Source organism: Crocodylus porosus, unplaced genomic scaffold, assembly GCF_001723895.1.
Source record: "Crocodylus porosus isolate Cpor-Errol unplaced genomic scaffold, CroPor_comp1, whole genome shotgun sequence".
In the NCBI taxonomy this organism is placed as follows: domain Eukaryota; kingdom Metazoa; phylum Chordata; order Crocodylia; family Crocodylidae; genus Crocodylus; species Crocodylus porosus.
Window position 1 is genome coordinate 117,780,825 of NW_017728943.1, and position 19,850 is coordinate 117,800,674.

The 19,850-nt window shown below is 42.7% G+C and overlaps 1 protein-coding gene across 2 annotated transcripts in view; it reads left to right on the forward strand.

Moving 5' to 3' along the window:
• MTRF1L (mitochondrial translational release factor 1 like) overlaps window positions 1-18,359 on the forward strand; it is a 25,929-nt gene extending 7,570 nt beyond the window's left edge. Inside the window, exons 2-7 of one of the 2 annotated variants that reach the window (XM_019550060.1) lie at window positions 537-616; window positions 2,249-2,432; window positions 5,450-5,613; window positions 9,481-9,598; window positions 14,545-14,681; window positions 17,297-18,359. In XM_019550060.1, coding sequence (XP_019405605.1) covers window positions 537-616; window positions 2,249-2,432; window positions 5,450-5,613; window positions 9,481-9,598; window positions 14,545-14,681; window positions 17,297-17,512 — 899 coding nt within the window. In that variant the 3' untranslated portion in view covers window positions 17,513-18,359. Of the gene's footprint in view, window positions 1-530; window positions 617-2,248; window positions 2,433-5,449; window positions 5,614-9,480; window positions 9,599-14,544; window positions 14,682-17,296 lie in introns of those variants that run through there. The other variant, XM_019550061.1, reaches the window with a different exon arrangement.
• Window positions 18,360-19,850: the final 1,491 nt, after the last annotated feature.

Genomic DNA, 19,850 nt, shown 5'->3' on the forward strand with positions numbered 1-19,850 from the left:
CAGCTGCCACTGTGACATCCCACCTTTGCCTCCCCCCACCCCTTGCCCGCCTGGGCCTGCACAGCCTCCCTCCCCACCGCCTCCCCCTTCCTGCCAGCTGTTATTGGTTCCCCTTCCCGCTCCCCTCCTTCCCTGCCATCCAGCCTGACAACAGCCACCACTGCCTCGCTCCCCTCCCTCCCTGCCTGCTGCATCCCCTTCCCTGCCAGCTATTCTGGGGTGTGGCGGAGGTGCACTACCACCATGACCTTCCTCTTTGCTCTCAGGCAGGGAGGCATGGGAAAGCGTCACTGCTCTGGTGGCTGGGGCATGTTCACCGCCACCACCGCAAACTTTCCCAGCAGTGGCTCAAACGGGCCTGCGCAGCCAATTGCCACGTGCCCTCTCAGCAGTGCATGTACAGCTGGCCAAAAGTATTATGGACAGATAGACAGACAGACTAAACTCTTTATTATATTAGAATGATTGTGGGAGGAAGTTTACTTAGATTTGCTTAAATCATAGCCATTGAAAACTAACATATTGTAATGTTCCAGATGAAAATGAAGATTTGCGTAAGCTTGCTGCAAAGGAAGTCATTTCTTGCCAGGAGGAGGTAGCTGAACTGAAACGCCAGGTATATGTCTTTTAAAAGTAATATTGCCTACTGATTTAGCACTGTTAAATTGCCAAGAGTCAGACTGAATCCCCATTTATAAACACAGGAACTTATTCAGATAGTTTTGTTTGTTTCTTTGTTTTTCCCATTTGTGTTATGCATGTCTATAAAGCTTGATATGTGGACCTTCTAAGATTCACAAACTATAAATACCAGTAAGACTTCCTTTCTTAGGCTGCAAAATAAATCGTTTGATTAGTTTACTACGTATTTGTATGCTTCAGGTGCCTTGGGTCTTTATCTACTGAGAGCAATATATAGATCATTGCAGGAATAGGCTTTTTTTAAAGACATTTTAAAACGTTGTAGCTATTACTCAACTGTTAGTTTGTATAGATACCTTTATAGTAGAATCTTTACTGAAATATATTCCCTCTAGAATGAAGGTTATTGCTCAAATCTGATCTGTTGAGACAAAATTAGTTTTGCCCCAAGTTCTGCTCTTCAATCAAATACTTGCTTTTTATGTTGTTCACAAAAAATATGCAAAAAGATTTACAGGAAGAGTATATTGGATACGAAGAAAATTAATTTAATAGGGCAACCAGTAATAGGTTGAAGACGTTACAAAAAAGTTCAAAATTTGAGGTTAGCCCATCATGCAAGTCTTAAAGTATATTAATTAGGAAACTTCTGGTTTTGATATCAGCGCGTCTTTCATTTCAGGTCTTTCCAGTTTAAAAATGACAAAATGCAACAGTGCAACTCTGGATATAGACAAACATAATGTATACTTACTTCAAAACATACTGGTATAAGAGGCCCTGACATAAATGTTAGGTCTGTTTAGTCCTACCTACAACAATACAGGTGAAGCAAAACTGTTGTAATTAACTTTGTTTCATTCAGGGTTAAAGTTAAAGGAATCTAGCTTGCTTATCACTGTTGAAACAGACATAACAGTTAAATTGGAATAACTTATTTGCACGCCTCAAGCACAAGTTCCCCACCCCTTCTAAAATGGTTTAAGGTTACATCTAATCATAGCTTTTGATGCACTTTTGCACTTTTTCAGGCAGAATTATTCAGCTAATAAGTTAGTATTGCGTTTAAATGAGCACAAGTTCAAAACAGACTTTTAGTTATCAGGAACTCATCAGCATTTTCCAGAAGAATTCACCAGTTCTGAATCCTGAAAAACTCTACAAAGTCAAAAATAGTTTTCTTTTAGCACGTACATATGGGACTTGAGGAAGTCTTAATGCTCATGTATTAGTGGAAAAGTCACTGGAGTAATATATACTTTGTGTCTTGGGCATGTCACTTCCTCTCATCATCCTTCAGTTTCCCATCTATTAAATGAGGATGGTAATAACTTATTTCCTTTATAAATATTCCTTGAAACCTGTAAGTGAAAAGTGCTATATATTAAGGGGAAAAATATGTATAGAATGCCAACAGGTTGTGTTTAAGCCCTGAATAGAGGGGTAAAGCACTAAGAAATCTACCTCGCTGGAGACTGTCAATAAGCTATCATAATGGAGTACAACACAGAATGATAGCACAAATGTATGGCATTCTTGTCATGAACTGAGGTGTCATAGGAAGATCTTAGATGGGTAAAAGGGAGTGTCATTTTTGTATTTACAGATAATATTGCTTTTGATTCCTTCAGAAGAAACGGACAACAATGACCTTGTCATGGAATTAGCTGCTGGAGTTGGAGGACAAGAAGCCATGCTATTCACTGCAGATATATTTGATATGTATCAACAGTATGCTGCTTATAAAAGGTGGAGATTTGAAATACTGGAATACTCTCCCAGTGAAATAGGTTAGTAGTCATTCATTGAATTTAAGTAAGAAATGTATAAATAGAAACATTTTACTTCAAATGGAGTTTTAGTTGTCTTGTCCACAAGTACTTAACAATTAGATAGAAGCAGCCACTCTTACTGAAGCAATTTTTATCTATAAGCAAGGATTTGCTCTATTCTTCTGTGTATGAATAAGGTGTGATTTGAAATGTATTGTAAAGTAACAAAATTGTTTTGCACAGTGCAAATGGTATCCCTTCAGAAAAATCAGTGAGAGTTGAGACAAAATGTTTGCAGTGAAGATGTCCACTGACAGAGTCATTTTTCATATATTTGGACATAGTTGTTCTTTAGGTATTTAATATTCTTGCTTTTATAATGCCTTCATTTTGTGTAGGTTGGTCTAAGGACGTAGGCAGACAAGGTTCTAATAAAAGAGATCAGATTCACTCAGAGAACCTTGTCTGCCTTTATTGTGTGTGTTATGCTAAATATCTAGTCTATGCTTTGGATTTCTTGGCACAGAAAGGAGTACTATATAACTAAAATATTGTCAGTGATTAGGCAGAAATACATAGGATTTATCTGAAATGTCTCCCGTTATATTTTCTTATCTGATTTGCATGTTTTATTTCAGTAAGAAAAAGGTAAAATAAAATTGGGGTGATAATGCACAAAAATGACAGTCTTACTGTTCTTTCCAGAGATCGACCTATCACGTTCCTGTAGGAATATCTTTTAATAAGGCTTAAGTTCTTTTTGTAATGCACTATCAATTCCTTTGTTCAGAAGGTAATTTGAAAAATTTTGTGATTTGCAGTTATTACTTCCAGTATTCATACAGGTCAAGAAAGTCCTTCTCCATTTGCCCGTGAACAGGAAAATTCTAAGTAACATGCACATTATTTTCTTTATTGACCTCCCTACTGTTCACTGTCTATACACTTTCTGTATGTCAGGAGACTTCAGGGTCTCTATATTAAGTAGCAGAAACAATAACTTACCTGTTTACTCAGTTTCTTGGGCAGGTTTTCTTGCAACTTGCACTGAGGTCAGTGCTATATTGACTGCATTGTCATTGATATCCATGCAAGCTAGTTTAATTAATTTTAAATTAAATTGGATGTGTCTACATAAGTTTCAGTTTCATTTTGACTGCACTATAGACTTACCCAGGGACAATAAAGGAAAAAAAAGATTAATTACTACAAGCTGCTAGAAACTGTCATGTTAGATCATAAAAACTCATCACTAGTGCTATTCATAATATTTTAATAATGATATCAATCTGTTGCTTCTGTATGCACCTGTGTAGGGTATACTTAGCTTTTTTAATATTCATTTTAGCAGTGAAAGTAACAAATTCTCTTAACAGTGTTTTACTTACATGAGGCTACTTCGATTAAAAAAACCCCCAAAAAACAAGAGGCCCTTTCCTCCATCTGGTGGTGGTCGTGTAATACAATTTAAAGACTGGAATAATAGTTACCGTTAATTTAAACGCCACTTTTGCCACTTTTCTTTGGCAGACCTCATTTAACATCAAAACCATATATTGGATAACTGCTTTATTAGTATTTTGTGGTGATTGCAATGTTCAGTGTGAACATAATCAGTTCATAGAGGCTGGCAAGTCTCTTAAGCACTAAGCTCTATTTAATTATGTATTCTGTAAATGTATCAGTCTATTTAACCCCTGTTGTCTTGGGAAGTGGGGATAAAACTTTTAAAAAAATCACCAAGAGAAGTTAGATGGTGTTGTAAGGGAGAAGGTAATAAAAATACAAGGGTGAGAGATTTTTGTTTTGTTTTTATAAAACTGAACAAAGTGTTGAATATATTACAAGATAAAATTAAGTCTATAGAGAACAGTAACATTTGCAAAATCCTATATTAGGGATGTTAAACACCTGGCCTTCAATCTGGATCTGGTAATTTATGTATTTTTGGTAGGCCAGATGGTATGTTCACATTATGGCTATTCCTTATGCTAAGATAACCAAAAAAACCTGATGCAGTGAGGTCTTCTGGAGTCTTTGATAACTTGAAATGATGGTGTTAAAAGGTATGAACCCCTTTTACTCTCTGTTGAATGTTAATTTTAAACCATAGCATTCTAGCTATGACATTTCACTATCTTTGTTAACTATTTCATTATTGACCCTTGTAATGGGAAAGGAAATAGGAAGCTTTTTTCCACATCCATGCCAAAGGCAATGAAGAAAGATGCAGAAAAAGGAAGAGGGAGAGAACCAGAAAGGGGAAGTGGAAAAAAAGTATAATATTAAAGTTGGGCATATTTGTGTATTTGTATGTATATATGTATGTATATGTACATATATGTGTGTGTTGTGAAAGAAAGTTAACTAAAACCAAAGATAAATAAATAAAATAATCCTTTGTAGATGTCATAGAACACTTGGGTAGAAAGAGAAATTGCCTGCCTCCTCACTGACTAATTGGTGTTCTTGATCTTTCCTAGTACAGGACATATGCACAGAAAGGAAACGAGCTGTAGAACAAAGTGCTGCAGGCCAGCTGAGTGGCATGGAGTCAGTCAGCAGGCCTGATCTGGCATGGGGTTGGCACCCATAATCGGTCTGTGGATGTAACCCCATGCACTGGTGTAATCTGGCATGTGAAGCCACATCATCAAGCCCCCAGTGTTTCCGATAGGTTTGGAGTTTTGGCAGTTGAGTAGTGGTGCTAGTATTGATCGCTGTGGTTCTAGAAACCACAGCCATTAATGCTGCCACTGTTCCCCCACTGCCACACTTCTGGACTCATGGGGAGTCTTGAGGACTGGATCAGTTGAACACCACTGCTTTAAAATATTTGGGGTATCAAGAATGCAATTTTCCTGATGAGGAGGGTTTTTTTAATTATCGGGTGCGTGTACAGCTTGACCTACTTAATTATGCCTAATTTTTATACAAGAACAAGTGTTGGTCACATCTAAGGAGGGTTTTTTTAACATTTTAATGCAACTATCCTGAACTGTCCACTCAAGGCTGCTTTTCCTTTTTCTTTTAAGGTGGCTTGAGACATGCAGTAGCCAGCATAGCAGGTCCTGAAGCATACAAGAACCTGAAGTTTGAAGGAGGAGTGCATCGTGTTCAGCGAGTGCCAAAGACAGAGAAGCAGGGACGTATTCATACCAGCACAATGTCTGTTGCAATATTGCCCCAACCCACTGAGGTAAGAGAACTTAAGTATAATTAACTTTGCTGTGAGCAGTGACCATTCCCTACAGTCTCAAAAGCTGTGTTGTAAAACATTTCTGGTTTACATGTTGTATCCTTCTTGTGTCCTTATTGGTTTTTAAAGTGCTGGGTCACATTGTGCTCATTATTTATGTCCAGATGAGCTACAGGACAAGATGTGGCACCCATAAGTATGTGTATTTGTGGTTCTCAAAATCTTCACTCATAAACAAAAATAGGTAACTAACTCTTGAGAACTCACTTATAATTTTTCTCTTCCATATCTGGGGAATTATTTTGTAAGACTAGACTGGACTTCAGAAAAACAGACTTTGACTCACTTAAGGAACTGATGGGTAGGATCCCCTGAGAGGCCAGTTGAAGTGGGGGTGGGGAGAAGGAGTTTAGGAAGGCTGGTTGTATTTTAAAGAAACTTTGAGGGCACAGGAATAAACCATCCCAATGCTCAGGAAGACTAGCAAGTATGGCAGAAGACCAACTTGGCATACCAATGAACTCTTCAGCAAGATGAAACACAAAAAGGAAGCTTACAAGAAGTGGAAACTTGGACAAACAACTAGGGAGAAGTATAAGAGTATTGCTCGGGCATGCAGGGATGAAATCAGGAAGACCAAAGCACAATGGGAGTTGCAACTAGCAAGGGACATGAAGGGTAACAAGAAGGGTTTCCACAAGTGTGTCAGTAACGAGGAAAATTAGGGGAAGTGTGGGTCCCTTACTGATGGTGAAGACAGATGGTGCAGAAAAGGCTGAAGTATTTTTTTCACCTCAGCCTTCACAGGCAAAGTCAGCTCCCAGACTACTTTACCTGGCAGTGCAGTTTGGGGAGGAAATGAATGGCCAACAGTGGTGAAAGAACAGGTTAGGGACTATTTTAAAAAGCTGGACATGTACAAGTTCATAGGGCCGGACACAGTGCACCCAAAGGTGCTGAGGGATTTGGCTGATGTGATTGCAGAGCCGCTGGCCATTACCTTTGAAAATTCATGGCAATTGGGAAAGGTCCTAGATGATTGAGAAAGGGCAAATATAGTGTCTAGCTTTAAGAAAGGGAAACAGGAGATTTTGGGGAACTTCAGAACAGTCAGTCTTATCTCACTCAGTTCCTGGAAAAATCATGGAGCAGCTCCTCAAGGAATTAATTTCTAAGCACTTGGAGGAGAAGGTGATTAGGAATAGTCCACATAAATTCACCAATGGCAAGTCATACTTGACCAACCTGACTGCTTTCTGTGATTGATGACATACTGGCTCTATGGATCCAAGTAGAGCAATGGATGTGACATATCTTGGCTTTAGCAAGGCTTCTGATATAGTCTCCCACAATGTTCTCACAAGCAAGCTAAGGACATACAGGTTGGATGAATGAACTGTAAGGTGGATAGAAAACTAGCTGGATCATCAGGCTCAGAAGCTAATATTCAACAGTTTGATATCTAGTTGGCAGCTTGTATTAAGTGGAGTGAGTGCCCCAGGTGTCAGTCCTGGGGCCAGTTTTGTTCAATATCTTCATCAATGACTTGGAAAATGGGGTAGAAAGCCCCCTCAGCCAGTTTGCAGATGACATTGAGCTGGAGGAAGTAGATATGTTACACTAGGATTTAGAGAGACTTGGACAAATTGGAGGGTTAGACCAAAAGAAATCTCATGAGGTTCAGTAAAAACAAATGCAAAATCCTACACTTAGGATAGAACAATCCCATGCAGTGCTACAGGTTGGGAACAGACTGGCTAAGCAGCAGTCCTGCAGAAAAGGACTGGGGGTTACAATGGCCAATGAGCTGAATATGTGCCAGCAGTGTGCCCTTGTTGCCAAAAAGGCTAACAGCATACTAGGCTGCACTGGTAGGAGCGTGGCCAGCAGATCAAGGGAAGTAAGTCTTCTCCTCTATTCAGCACTGGTGAGGAAGCATCTGAAGCAGTGTCCAGTTTTGAGCTTCCCACTACAGAAAGGTTGTGGACAAATTGGAGAGCGTCCAGCAAAAGGCAGTGAAAATGGCTAAGAGGCTGGGGCACATGACTTTTGAGGAGAGGCTGAGGGAACTAGGCTTATTTTGGTCTGAAGAAGAAAAGATTGAGAGAGGATTTAATAGCAGCCTTCAACTACCTGGTGGTTCCAAAGAGGATAGAGCTAGACCGGGGTGGGCAATTATTTGGGACCAAGGGCCACATAGGGAGTTTGGATGAGCTGTCATGGGCCAGGTCAGTACCCCATCTCCCCCAACAACTCACCCAAACTCCTTCTGAGGCTGTGAGTGGTGGAGAGAAGTATTCAGGAGTGGGAGGGGTAAGTGAGGCTAGGTCATGGGGTGGTGACAGCTCTGGGAGACTTGGGGTGTGGGTGTAGGGAAGTGGAGGGGTCCTGCCTGGGTGCTAGATCCTGGGAGCCTGAGATGAATGAGGGGAGTGGGGGGGCAGGGGTGCATGCATCAGGGCTCACCGAGCCCCTCCCACTCACACTGGAGAGGCCTGCGCCGTGCTCCCACTAGTGCCCATGGCCCAGCCTGGCTGTGTGCTGTTCTGCTCCCCCCCTGCCTTCAGTGGTGGCTCCTGGTCCTGACTTTGCGCTTGCTGCACCATGCCGTGCCACTCCAGACAAACAGCTTCAGTTGGGTGGCACCTGTAGTTTCTTGTGGAAACTGGGAGCTGGAGCTGGAACGCCATGCACTGGGACAGGAGCCTCCCGGCTGAAGCTGCTCATCTGGAGCACCACAGCATAGTGCAGCAAGAGCAGGAACCACCAGTAGAGGCAGGGGGGAGCAAAGCAGCACACGGCTGCAGCTGCACTGGGAACAGTCCTGCTGGAAGCTGCTCACACTGGCTGGAACTGGGGCTGGGCCACCAGTGCCAGCAAGGACCTGGTGCAGGCTGCCCCATCATGAACAGGCAGGTCTTGGGCCCATGCAGAATGCCATGGGGGCAGCTGCAAGGCTGATCCAGTTACCTGGTCATATTTTGCCCACCCCTGAGCTAGACTGTTCTCCATGGTGGCAGGTGACAGAACAAGAAGCAATGTTCTCAAGTTGCAGCAAGGGAAGTTTAGGTTGGATAGTAAGAAAAACTCTCATATGGAGAATAGTAAAGCACTGGAACAGGTTACCAAGCGAGGTTGTTGAATCTCCATCCTTGGAGGTTTTTAAGACCTTACTAGACAAAACCTTGGCTAGGATGGTATAATTGGGTCTGGTCCTACTTTGAGCAGTGGATTGAGATGATCTCCTGAGGTCTCTTCCAACCCAAATTTTCTGTGGTTTTAAATCACTTTAGCTTGTCTTTGCTGGGCTGCATAAATACTAGACTGTCTTATTAAAAATGTTTAAAACTGAAGTCTGTCTATTGCAAATCTAGAAAAATACTTAGTATTACTGAAGTAGGAAACAAAAAATATGGTAAATGAAAAGGGAGAATATTTTGGAAATCAGTCATCTAAATTTTGTTTCTTCCTAAGTGGACTTCAAAAGAGGCTTATTGTAGGAATCTCTGTATGCTTGACACAAATTGAAAGCAAACTCTGCCACTATCTAACTCAGAGATTTTATTCACATACACATTTTCTGTATAATCTGTATTTTCCTTTTTCCATAATGGCTGGCTAAACACTTTGCTTCCTTTTGAGTGCTGCTGAACTAACAGTGTAAAACTAGCTGAGAATTAATCTTGTGTTGATCTTCACCTCTTGTTAGCTTGACTGGGATTAATATACTGCAGATAAGTGGCTTGTCACAGTGCAGTCCTCATCAACTCAGAGTAGTTTTACTCTATTTAAATGATCTGTTTAAATTATGCACATTTAGACATTGTCTTTTTTGTGGTTTTTCTCCCTCTTTCTTTCCATTCACAGATTAATCTGTCTATTGATCCGAAAGATTTACGAATTGAAACTAAGCGAGCCAGTGGAGCTGGAGGCCAGCATGTGAATAAAACGGAGAGTGCTGTGCGGATTGTCCATATTCCAACAGGTATCTGCACATTCCTGTTATTTACATTGCAGATTTTATATCACTTTTTCATAACTAAAATGGACACAGCATATGAGTTTGAACTGTCAAAAAGCTATAAAGTTGTGGTTCTGTTCTCTACTAGATAATTATTTTTTTTTTAATAACAGGTATTAGTATTGGGAGGCAACATGATTTAAACATGCTATTTGTAAAACTTTTTCAAGGGATGGGTTTTCAAAATCAATTTTTAAATGAAATTTTAAAAAGATGTTTTAATAAGGAGGACAACAGCTACTTGCTGCAGCTCCCAGAGCCGCTATGTAGGCATGGCCAGCATGCAGAGGTTAACACTGCTGTTACTCTGAACCCCTCCACTGATTTGCTTGCTAAACAGCAGTTACACTTGAAATTCAGCATTAACCTCCTTGTGTGCTAGTCATACTGACAAAATATGCAAATACAAAATACCAAATACAATTCCACTTATTCAGAGGTTCATAGATTGTTAAGGGCTGGAAGGAAACTTGTAGATCATTGGGTCCAGTCCCCCTGCACTAGGTAGGAAAGACAACTGGGGTCAAGTGACCCCAGTGAGGTGACTGTCCAGTCTCCTTTTGAAGATTTCCAGGGTAGGTGACTGCACCATTGCTGGAGAGCGTTTATTCCACAGTCTGGACACCCTGACTCTGAAGGAGGTTTTCCTGGAATTGAGCCTGGAGCAGCTTTCCAGGAGTTTGTATCAATTTCTCCTGGTCTTTCCCCAGGGATGCCCTGGTGAACAGCTGTTTACCGAGTTTTTGATGTACTCCCATTACCAAGTCCCCTCCCAGCCTTCTCTTTTGAAGGCTAAAGAGGCCCAGGTTCCTCAGCCTCTCCTCATATATGGTGTCTTGCAAGTCCCTGATCATACAGGTGGCTCTTCCCTGGACTCTCTCAAGTTTTTCCACCTCCTTGTTGAAGTGTGGCACCCAGAACTGGGTGCAGTACTTGAATTGCGATCTCACCAGTGTGGAGTACAGTGGGAGTATCACTTCCTTAGTTTTGCATGGGATGCAATGGTTAATGCATGCCAGGGTGTTGTTTGCCCTGCTGACCACAGCATTGCACTGCTGGCTTATTTTCATGCAATGGTTAATCACTATCCTTAGGTCCCTTTCAGCTGTGGCAAAAGTCAAATTGTTGCCACTAAGCCTGTAGGTATGTTGGGGATTGTTGTAGGTATGTTGGGGATTGTTTGCCCCCAGATGAAGCACCTTACACTTCCGAGTGTTGAACTTCACCTGGTTCCGGTCCACCCAGCTCTCCAGCCTGTCCAGATCTGTCTGTAGCTGCAACCTATCTTCTGGCGTGACCATGCTCCCCCATAACTTGGTCGTCCACAAACTTGGCCAGCGAGCTTTTCACCCCCCACATCCAAATAATTGTAAAAGATGTTGAAAAGCACTAGTCCAAGCACAGACTCCTGAGGGACACCACTGGCCATTTCTCATTAGGACAACACAGATGTGTTCATGAGAACTGTCTGGGTCCTACCATGCAGCCAGTTTTCCACCCACTGAACTGCTGAGCAGTTAAGCCCACAATCTTCCAATTTTTCTGTAAGGATATCGTGGGATACTTCCAAAAGGCTTTTGATTTAGTCTAGTTAAATAATGTCGACCTTTTCTCCCATGGCCAGGTGGCAAGAGACCTGTTCGTAGAAGGAGATGAGATTTGCTAAGACAAGACCTACCCATGACAAAAGCCATGCTGGCTGTCATTCAGAATCTTACCTTGAACGAGCGTGTTGCACGTAGATTCTTTAATGAGTTTTTCCAGGATTTTCACTGGGATGGAGGTTAGGCTGATTTGCCTGTAGTTGCCTGGATCCTTCCTCTTCCCATTCTTGAAGATGGGCTCAGTGTTGGCCCTCTTCTAATCCTCAGGGATCTCCCCTGTGTGCCACGATTTCTGAAAGAGTTTTGCCAGGGTTTCTGCAATGACCTCATCCAGCTCCATCAGCACTCTCAGGTGAAGTTCACCTGGACTTATAAATGTCCAGCTTTTGTAGTTGGTATTGCGCCAGCTCAGCATCCACAATGGGAAGGCTACCATTCCCACCCTGCCCCCTGTGATCCTTATGTTGCTTGTCTTTCACTTGGTCCAGGGAAATACTGAAGCAAAGTGGGCATTCAGGAGTTCAGTTTTTCCCTGAGTGTCCATTACCAGCTGTACTGAGGTGTTAAGCAGGGGCCTCATACTAACCTTTATTTTTCTTCTGCTCCCTAAATACCTAAAAGAGGATTTCTTATTGTCCTTGACTCCCTTGGCTAACTTAAACTCAGTTGCTGCCTTGGCTTTCCTAATCATTTCCCAGAAGTGCAGACCACTGTTGTATACTGTCCTTAGCTTCTGCTGTGTGTACGCCTCTTTTTTTCTTTTTCAAGAGGGCTGCGATGTCCCTGTTGAGCCAGGAGGCCTTACCAGCCCTCCTGCTACCTTTCTTCTTCATGGGGATGGTTTTCTTTTGTGCTTTGAGAATTGTGTCCTTGAGGAATGACCACTCTTTATGAACCCCATTTGCCTTCTGTCCCTGGTCACACATCACCTCCCCTACAAATGTCCTGAGCCTGTTGAAGTCAGCATTTTTGAAGTCCAGGACTTCAGTCCTGGTAGTTCATTTGTCAGCCTTGTGGCGGACAGTGAACTTGAGCTCATGGTCGCTGTTGCCCAGACTACCCTCAATGTTCAAGCCACACACCAGATCATCTCCTCTGGCCAAGACCAAGTCTGGGAGAGCAGTACCTCTGATTGGCCCTTGCACTTCCTGGGTCAGAAAGCTCCTTGATTTACAGTTAAGAAGCTATGTGACCGTTCTGACCTAGCTGAGTGTTCCTTCCAATCTGTGTCCAGGTAATTGAAGTCACCAGTGCCAACCAGGTCCCTTGTGTGCATGACCTCTGTCAGTTCTTGAGAGAACTCCAGATCAAGCCCCTCCCCTTGGTTCGGTGGCCTATAGTAAACACTCACAGTTAGGTCTCTCTCAACTCCCCCCCCCCCAAGCTTGACCCAGAGAGTTTCAAGCTGCTTATCTTTGGAGCCAGGTGTATCTTATCAGAGAGGTGTACCGCGCCCTCACATAGAGAGCTACCCTCCGCCTTTTCTCCCTGCTCGGCCCTTTCTGTGCAGGGTGTAGCCCTCTATGGCTATGCTCCAATCATGCGAGGGGTCCCACCAGGTCTCCGTGATCACTACCAGGTCATATTGCCCACTAGAGAGCAGGAGGGCTAGCTCCTCCTGCTCGTTTCCCATGCTCCTGGCATTGGTGGACAGGCAGCTCAGGCCTCCAACTGACACCCTTGATTTCCTGAGACGCTGTGGGAGAACTGTTCCATTAACGTTTTCAAAAATAGTTCTCTTAGTGTCCTCCACGTAGGAACTTTCTTATGTGCCAGTCCCCAGGCATGCTGTACTTGGAGTTTCCCCATCTGGGAGCAGAGTCAGTAAAGAGCCCTGTCTAGCAGATCAGCCATTCTGGCTTGAGAACAGAGCCTTACCTCTCCGTGTGAAGTGGATGCCATCTCATCCAAGGGTCCTCTCTCCCTGAAGTGTGTGCTGTGGTCGAAGAAACCAAATCCATCGCAGTAGTACCACTGTTGGAGGTGTCTGTTTACTTCTTCCACACAGCCTTCCCTCTTGGGTCCATGGCCTGCAACAGGGAGCACAGAAGAAAAAACTGCTTGAGCTCAGCCCCCAGAACCATGTAGTCACTCATGACCCTGTCCAGCGTACTCCTGGCTGTGTCCTTCATGCCCACATGGATGAGGAGCATGAAGTTGTAGTTGGAGGGATGGGTGAGCCTGGGGATCCTCTCTGCAGTGTCCTGGATGTGGGTCCCAGGAAGGCAGCAGACCTCTTGGGCCAACAGGTCCAGATGGCAGATAGGTCCCTCTGTGCCCCACAGGAAAAAGTCCTGTCCCCCCCCCCCAGCATCCCTACCTAGGGGTGAAAGTACTTGCCTCCCCCTCTGGTGTCTCTGTTGGAGTCTCCTCATGTGTAATGAGGGGAACATACTTGTTATGCAGCATCTGGGGAGGAGTAATCCGAGCTCTGCATACTCTGGATCTGGAGACTACTGTCTTCCAGGTATCTCTGGGAGGGTCTTTGTGGCTAGTCTTCTTCATGGTCACCTTCTCCTCCACCTTCTTCTCAACTTCTTCTTTCCTGGAGTAGGGCCTGGCAGTAGCTGTCGATGTAATCTTTGTCAGCCTTGATAGTGTGTAACTGGCGTACCTCCTTCTCAAGCTCCCACACTCGGCTCTCCAGAGACTCCACTAGGGAGCATACCCCATAAGTGGGAATGCTCCCATGCGCAGTTGTGCCAGACAGCCCCCACAGTCCAGGGCCACAGGCTCTGTCTGGTTGAAGGTCTCAGCAATGCCCGAGGATTGTGTGGTAATAGACTATGCTACTACCCCCGAACTACCAGCAAACTGCTTCCCCTGTTGGCAGTCCCTGTTCACTGGCTTCCTAGTCACAGGCTCCCTGGTCACCTGGGGAGTCTTCTTTTATATCCATCTGGGCCTGGGCTGACTCAGCCCCTTTATTATGGGGCCTTGGTAGATCCTGTTCTGCTCTGAGCCCCTGAAAACTTGCTGATACAAAGTACAGGTGGTTTCTTCTCTGTGGTTTATTGTCGTGACTATTTTAAAGCTGAGATAATGGTACATTGCAAACGTAGATAAGTTAATGGTTTCTCAGTGCTAGAGAGAATGGTGAAATTAGGTCATGCTTAGAATTCTGAGGTGGGATAGGCTGTAGGCCTTTGTTTTAGAAGTTTTTTTGACTGCTTTCCACCTCCTCCCTTGCATATGTTTTTTAAAAAATCTTTTTTTAACCTTTGCATAAGATAATTTCTATGTAATCACATTCTTATTAAATAACTTACGAATATAATGAGATTTAACATTTCATGCTCTAATTAGGTGTGGTGGCTGAATGCCAAGAACAAAGATCTCAGGTGAAAAACAAAGAGAAGGCTATGAAAGTACTTCACGCTAGACTGTATGATATCCAGGTGGAAGAAGTGACAAGAAAGAGATGCAGTAACCGAAAGATTCAGGTATGAGTTATTTTGCAAATGAATGAGTGTGTGCACACATACATGCATTCTTCACTGAGGTAGGAATAGGATACTAGGGGTGCGTCTGCACATGATGCTATGTCACAGCAGTGAGGTAGTGTCCGTGGGTGTCTCTACGTAACAAGCAGCTGCTTCGCCGTATTGACATGCTTCCCTGGTATAACACGCCACTACAGCGAAGTAGCTGCTAAAAATAACCGTGTGCTGATCATACGGTACAGTACAGGCTGTTACTGTGCCATAACAACATTGCCAAAGCGACACATGTAGACATGTCCTAGGGGAAGTAAGGTCAGACTGGGTCCAGAAAGGAGTATGAAATGAACAAATAGAATGGTGGACAGTGAACCAGAAGAAAAATGAATTGGGTGGAATGTGTCTGTGTTCCAGTATCAGGATGAAGAATACTCAGGGAAAGGAAGAAAAAAGGAACGCTTGAAGGAGGGCAAACTCTGGCAAGACATGGAAAGAGGAATAAAGGAAAGCATATTGGGCCTGAAAGAAACTAGAGCAGGGGGAGGCCCAAAGAGCTATGGAATGCAAGCATAAAAAATCGGAGGAGGCACGTGATGAATGCAAGGAGACTGAGGAAATGAGTAAGGAAAGACAAAAACTCCTCTGCCTCATTCCCTTCTATATTTCAAGAAGGAATAGTTCCCACCATCACAGATTTCATCCATTGCCTGATAATATCTTAGAAAAGAGGCCTCAAGATCTCTCAAAACAAGGTTCTGTTCTTGCAGGTCTAGTCTGTAGGGACAGGAACATGGGATGGTATTGTTTTGAATTGTATTGGAGATGTGCTTTGTAAAGCATACTTGTATATATGCTACTATACTGCAGTAAAAGCTGTGTTATCTGGCATCCATGGGAAATGGGGAGTGCCGGTTAATCAAATATGCTGGTTATCTAAAAGTCATCTTTGCCTGTTTGGGCCACCGCCCCTCCTGCCGCATCTGGTGCACCAGGGCTTTCACCCTCTGGTGTCAGTGTGCCGGTAAACAGGGAGTGGGGGTCCCATGCAGGCTGCTTTGCCCTGGGCTGTGGTCCAAAGTTAGCAAGTGGGAGCTGGCAACACTGGAAGTACCATGGTGAGACTTCCAGTTTCCCTTTTGCCGTGTCAATCAGCATGCTGATTTTTAATAAAGTGCCAAATAATATAGCTTTTACTGTATATATCTTTTTTGCTGTCTTCAGTAGTTTCTATCACTAGTAAAATAACTTCTCTCTGAAAATATTTAGCAACAAATACCAGTAAAATACAAATATTTTTTTCTGCTGTTTCACTAGCCATAATAGTAAGTTGTATTTTAATTGTTTTATATTAGATTAAATAGAATATTGATTTCTTCACAGCCAAATATAACACACAGCTTATTTTTATTTAAAACTTCAGAAGATGAGGTTTCAGAATGCATAGTTGGTTTTCATATTAGCTAATTATCCTGTACATTTTGCTAAGGTTTTGGAGCCAGGCAATGTCATACAGGGCTTGAAGGGCTTCTGTTACATATACATTGTCAATAGCAGTATGTCTGCTGGTCCTGGACTAGTTCTCTAGGCTCCTTCAAGGCCTAATGTGGCAGACATTACAAGCTCCTGAGTAGCATTCAGGCTGCTTTCTCTGTATGGTCCTGGGGCAGGTTAAGTCTTTCTTTTGAATCATCACAACTAGAAACCATAAAAAGAATAAAATGTGATACCAGTTTGTAACCATGGTAACTTACAAACTTAATACTGTTATATGACATGCAAAAACATACAGTAGTTCAACGTAAACTCCCTTTTCTATTTTTACATATACAGTGCTGTACGGCTCTAGAGACCTACTGAAACCAACGGAATAAAATACAACTACAGCAGGAAAGTCAAAGCAGGGATTGGTGCAGGGCTGGGCTGGTCAGGCCAGACGCAGACCAGCCCGGCATTCTAGCATGTATGGAGTGACCAGAGTGGGCACCATGTGTAGCCCAGTCCTGCTCCAGCTGCTCCAAGTCTGCCCCACATAGCTCTAGAGCCACCATCACAGGCTCCAGAGCAACGCATAGCTACTCCAGGGCTGTGCTGCACTCAGTAACCACTCTGCTGTTCTGGTATACAAACAGGAGCAGGCGCTATGTGGGAGACATAGGCCATCCAGTGCGGTCTGTGTGCTGCTTGTGGGTCACTGAGACCCACGATTAGCACTGGGGGCAGGGTGATATGGCTCTGCAGTCCAGATCCAGCCCATGGACAATACCTTTGGTACCCTTGAGCTACCAAGTACCAGGAACCAAAACAACACTAGAAAAAATACCAACTTTAAATACATACATAATTTTTTCATCCTATAATGCATACTCAGCTGTTCATGTAAATTTATGGTAAGTATAAGAAACACAACTGAGTTCTTAGTTTATGTATCTAGTGAATATAAGGCTCAGTTGCAGATACAGTTAACAGCAATAGAGTTGTCCCATCACTACATCTCTGTATGCTGTTCATTTTCAATGGAGAGAAAAGAGATAAAGTTCACACGCTGAACTTGTGCAGTATGTGATGGGTAAAAAGGTGATGATGATGTGATGGTAAACTGGTCTTTCTTGTCTCCATAGGTTGGGACCAGAGGAAGATCTGAGAAGATCAGAACATACAGCTTCCCACAGGATCGGGTGACTGACCACCGGATAAGCAGATCAGTGCATCACATTGAAAAATTCATGTTAGGGGAAGAATTGCTAGATGAAATGATAAAATCCCTGAGGGAATATGCTGATTATGAATCTTTAATGGAAATGATTTCAGCAAATGAACAAACAAAACTTACCTGAACTTTGTGCTTTGCCAAGCCCTGGTATGAATGCTTACCCAAATCAGCTGCACAACAGCTTGCTGGAGCATCATACAAAAGGTATAAGTGGCTTTTTAGTTCATGAAAAAGAACTATTTCCTCACTATTTATAGTCAGTTCTTCCACTTCTTGAAGTAGAAGGCCATAGTGTCTTTGTACTAAAACATTGTTGTTAGAGTGTTGAAAACTTAAAGTAAAATGACTGAGTACAAAGTGACTGCCGGTTTTGTATCCTCCAGTGAAAAGACACTGCTTCTCCACTTTCAAAAAGGATGCAGAAAAAATGCATTATTTCATGCTTCAGGTTTCATCTAAGTCATAGCCTAAAAGCCAGTTGGTTTAAAAAAAAAAAAAAAAAACTACATAAAAATTACCCTGTTTTTTTCTAAATATTTTTATATAAAATGGTTGCTAAATGCCCTCTACAAATCCAGACAAGGTGTAAATAAGAATTCTTAAGATTTTGAATGGGGTTGAGGAGTAAAGGGTTATTTAAAACACTTCCTTCATGTCTTTTTCCTTCATCCACTCCTTTGTTTCCTTTGGCTTCTAAATAGACAGCTAAAATAGACTTTGAGATAAGTCTCTTCTTTTCTTGAATCCTTTGATAATTTCAGTTGCAGTTTGACATCCAGTCTATTTCTTAGTTGTCAGCTTTAATTACAGAAAATGTTAAATAATTGGGTGTGGACTGTTTTTCCTTTCCTGTGACTTTCAGCAATGTGTATAAACAGTCTGATTTGTACGTGTGAAGGAAACCTTGCTTTTCTGATCTACTAACATACAATTGTACACAATTAAATAGTGGATAAATGGGAAGCATTGAATACATGTTTGCATGCAGTGAGCGTTTAAACACTGTAATTTGACAGTCTGAAACCAATAGCGTAAAATATCCAACATGTTCTTACTATACTATATCATCATGCATTGCATATATAATAAAATCTGTAAGCCACTGAAAGAATCATATCCTGAGTCAGGGCTGTCCAACTTCTCACAAATTGCTAGAGAGAAGGTTCAGGCTGGACAGCAGGAAACATTACTTCATAGTTAGGACTGCCAGGCTCTGGAATGGGCTTCCAAGTGAGGTGATACCCTCTCCTACCTTGGGGGTCTTCAACAGAAGGCTGGACGGATATTTGGCTGGGGTGATATGATCCTGGCACCCATTGCTGCCCAGGGCAAGGGGTCAGACCTGATGATCTGTTTAGGTCCCTTCTAACCCTAAGCACTAAGTCATAGGCCAAATTTGGTCATGGGCCAAATGCCCTATGGCTGCGCCATCATGAACTGCATGCCCAGGGCCACACCAGGATGAATCCACAGACCCTTGGGCAGTATACCATGCAGCCACCTCCCACCCATGTGGGTGTCCAACCCCACTGCTGCACCACATGCCCATGTGGGAGTCCCCTTCACCCCCCCATGGTACTGCATGCCCATGCAGCCCTAGGCTTATCTTGAGCTTAACAGTGTAATTTTTCTAAAAGGATAGGCAATAGATTTGTTTTGAATGCTTTGGATAGGAATGATCTGGCCTCAGGCAGGGGGTTGGACTAGACCTCTGGAGGACAGTTCAAGCCTTACTGCTCTCTGATTCTATAAATACCCACATTGCACTGTCCTTTCACCTGAGGTGGGGCAGAAAGTGGAAGCTGGAAGGGAGAACCTGGAGACTCCAGTTGCAAAAGCAGCTAAGGATAAGAGGAGTGTTAGCTGGCCTGGTAGCCCAGGCTGCAACTTACCCCCAATTGCACAGCCTTATCCTAAGGAAAGGTGTAGCAATGGGTAAAAATATTTACTTCAGATTTCTGTTTAAAGAGGTCACCATAACATAGAATAAAAACAAACACATGCAGCAGTGTTTGCTAAATGTTGCTTATACAAAAGGAGAATTTTAAAAAAGAATGGATAAACTGTTACTTGTTATGTTAAGGAATGCAATTTACAAACTAAACATAAGTAAGTTTTTATGTACATATCATTCTTACATCTACTTGCTTCTATAATTTGAACCGGTAAATGTACAAATTCAGCATATAAAAGCAAGGGTTTCTTTACATCTATCTTTCCAGAGTCTACTTTGGCTACACTAGTATGCTCCAGTATGGTAAAGATATACACATGTTTAATTTTATATGTGGAAGTTATGAGATGCATAAAGTTAGGTACACTCATTTACTGACTGCAAGAGAGAGTGAGCTCTTATGGCAAGATTCACCAAAGGACTTAATTACTGCAATGCTCCAATTTATTTAAAAAACAAAGTTTAGACTTCTATTCACTGGGGCAGAGATTGGAATCCTGACCTTTCC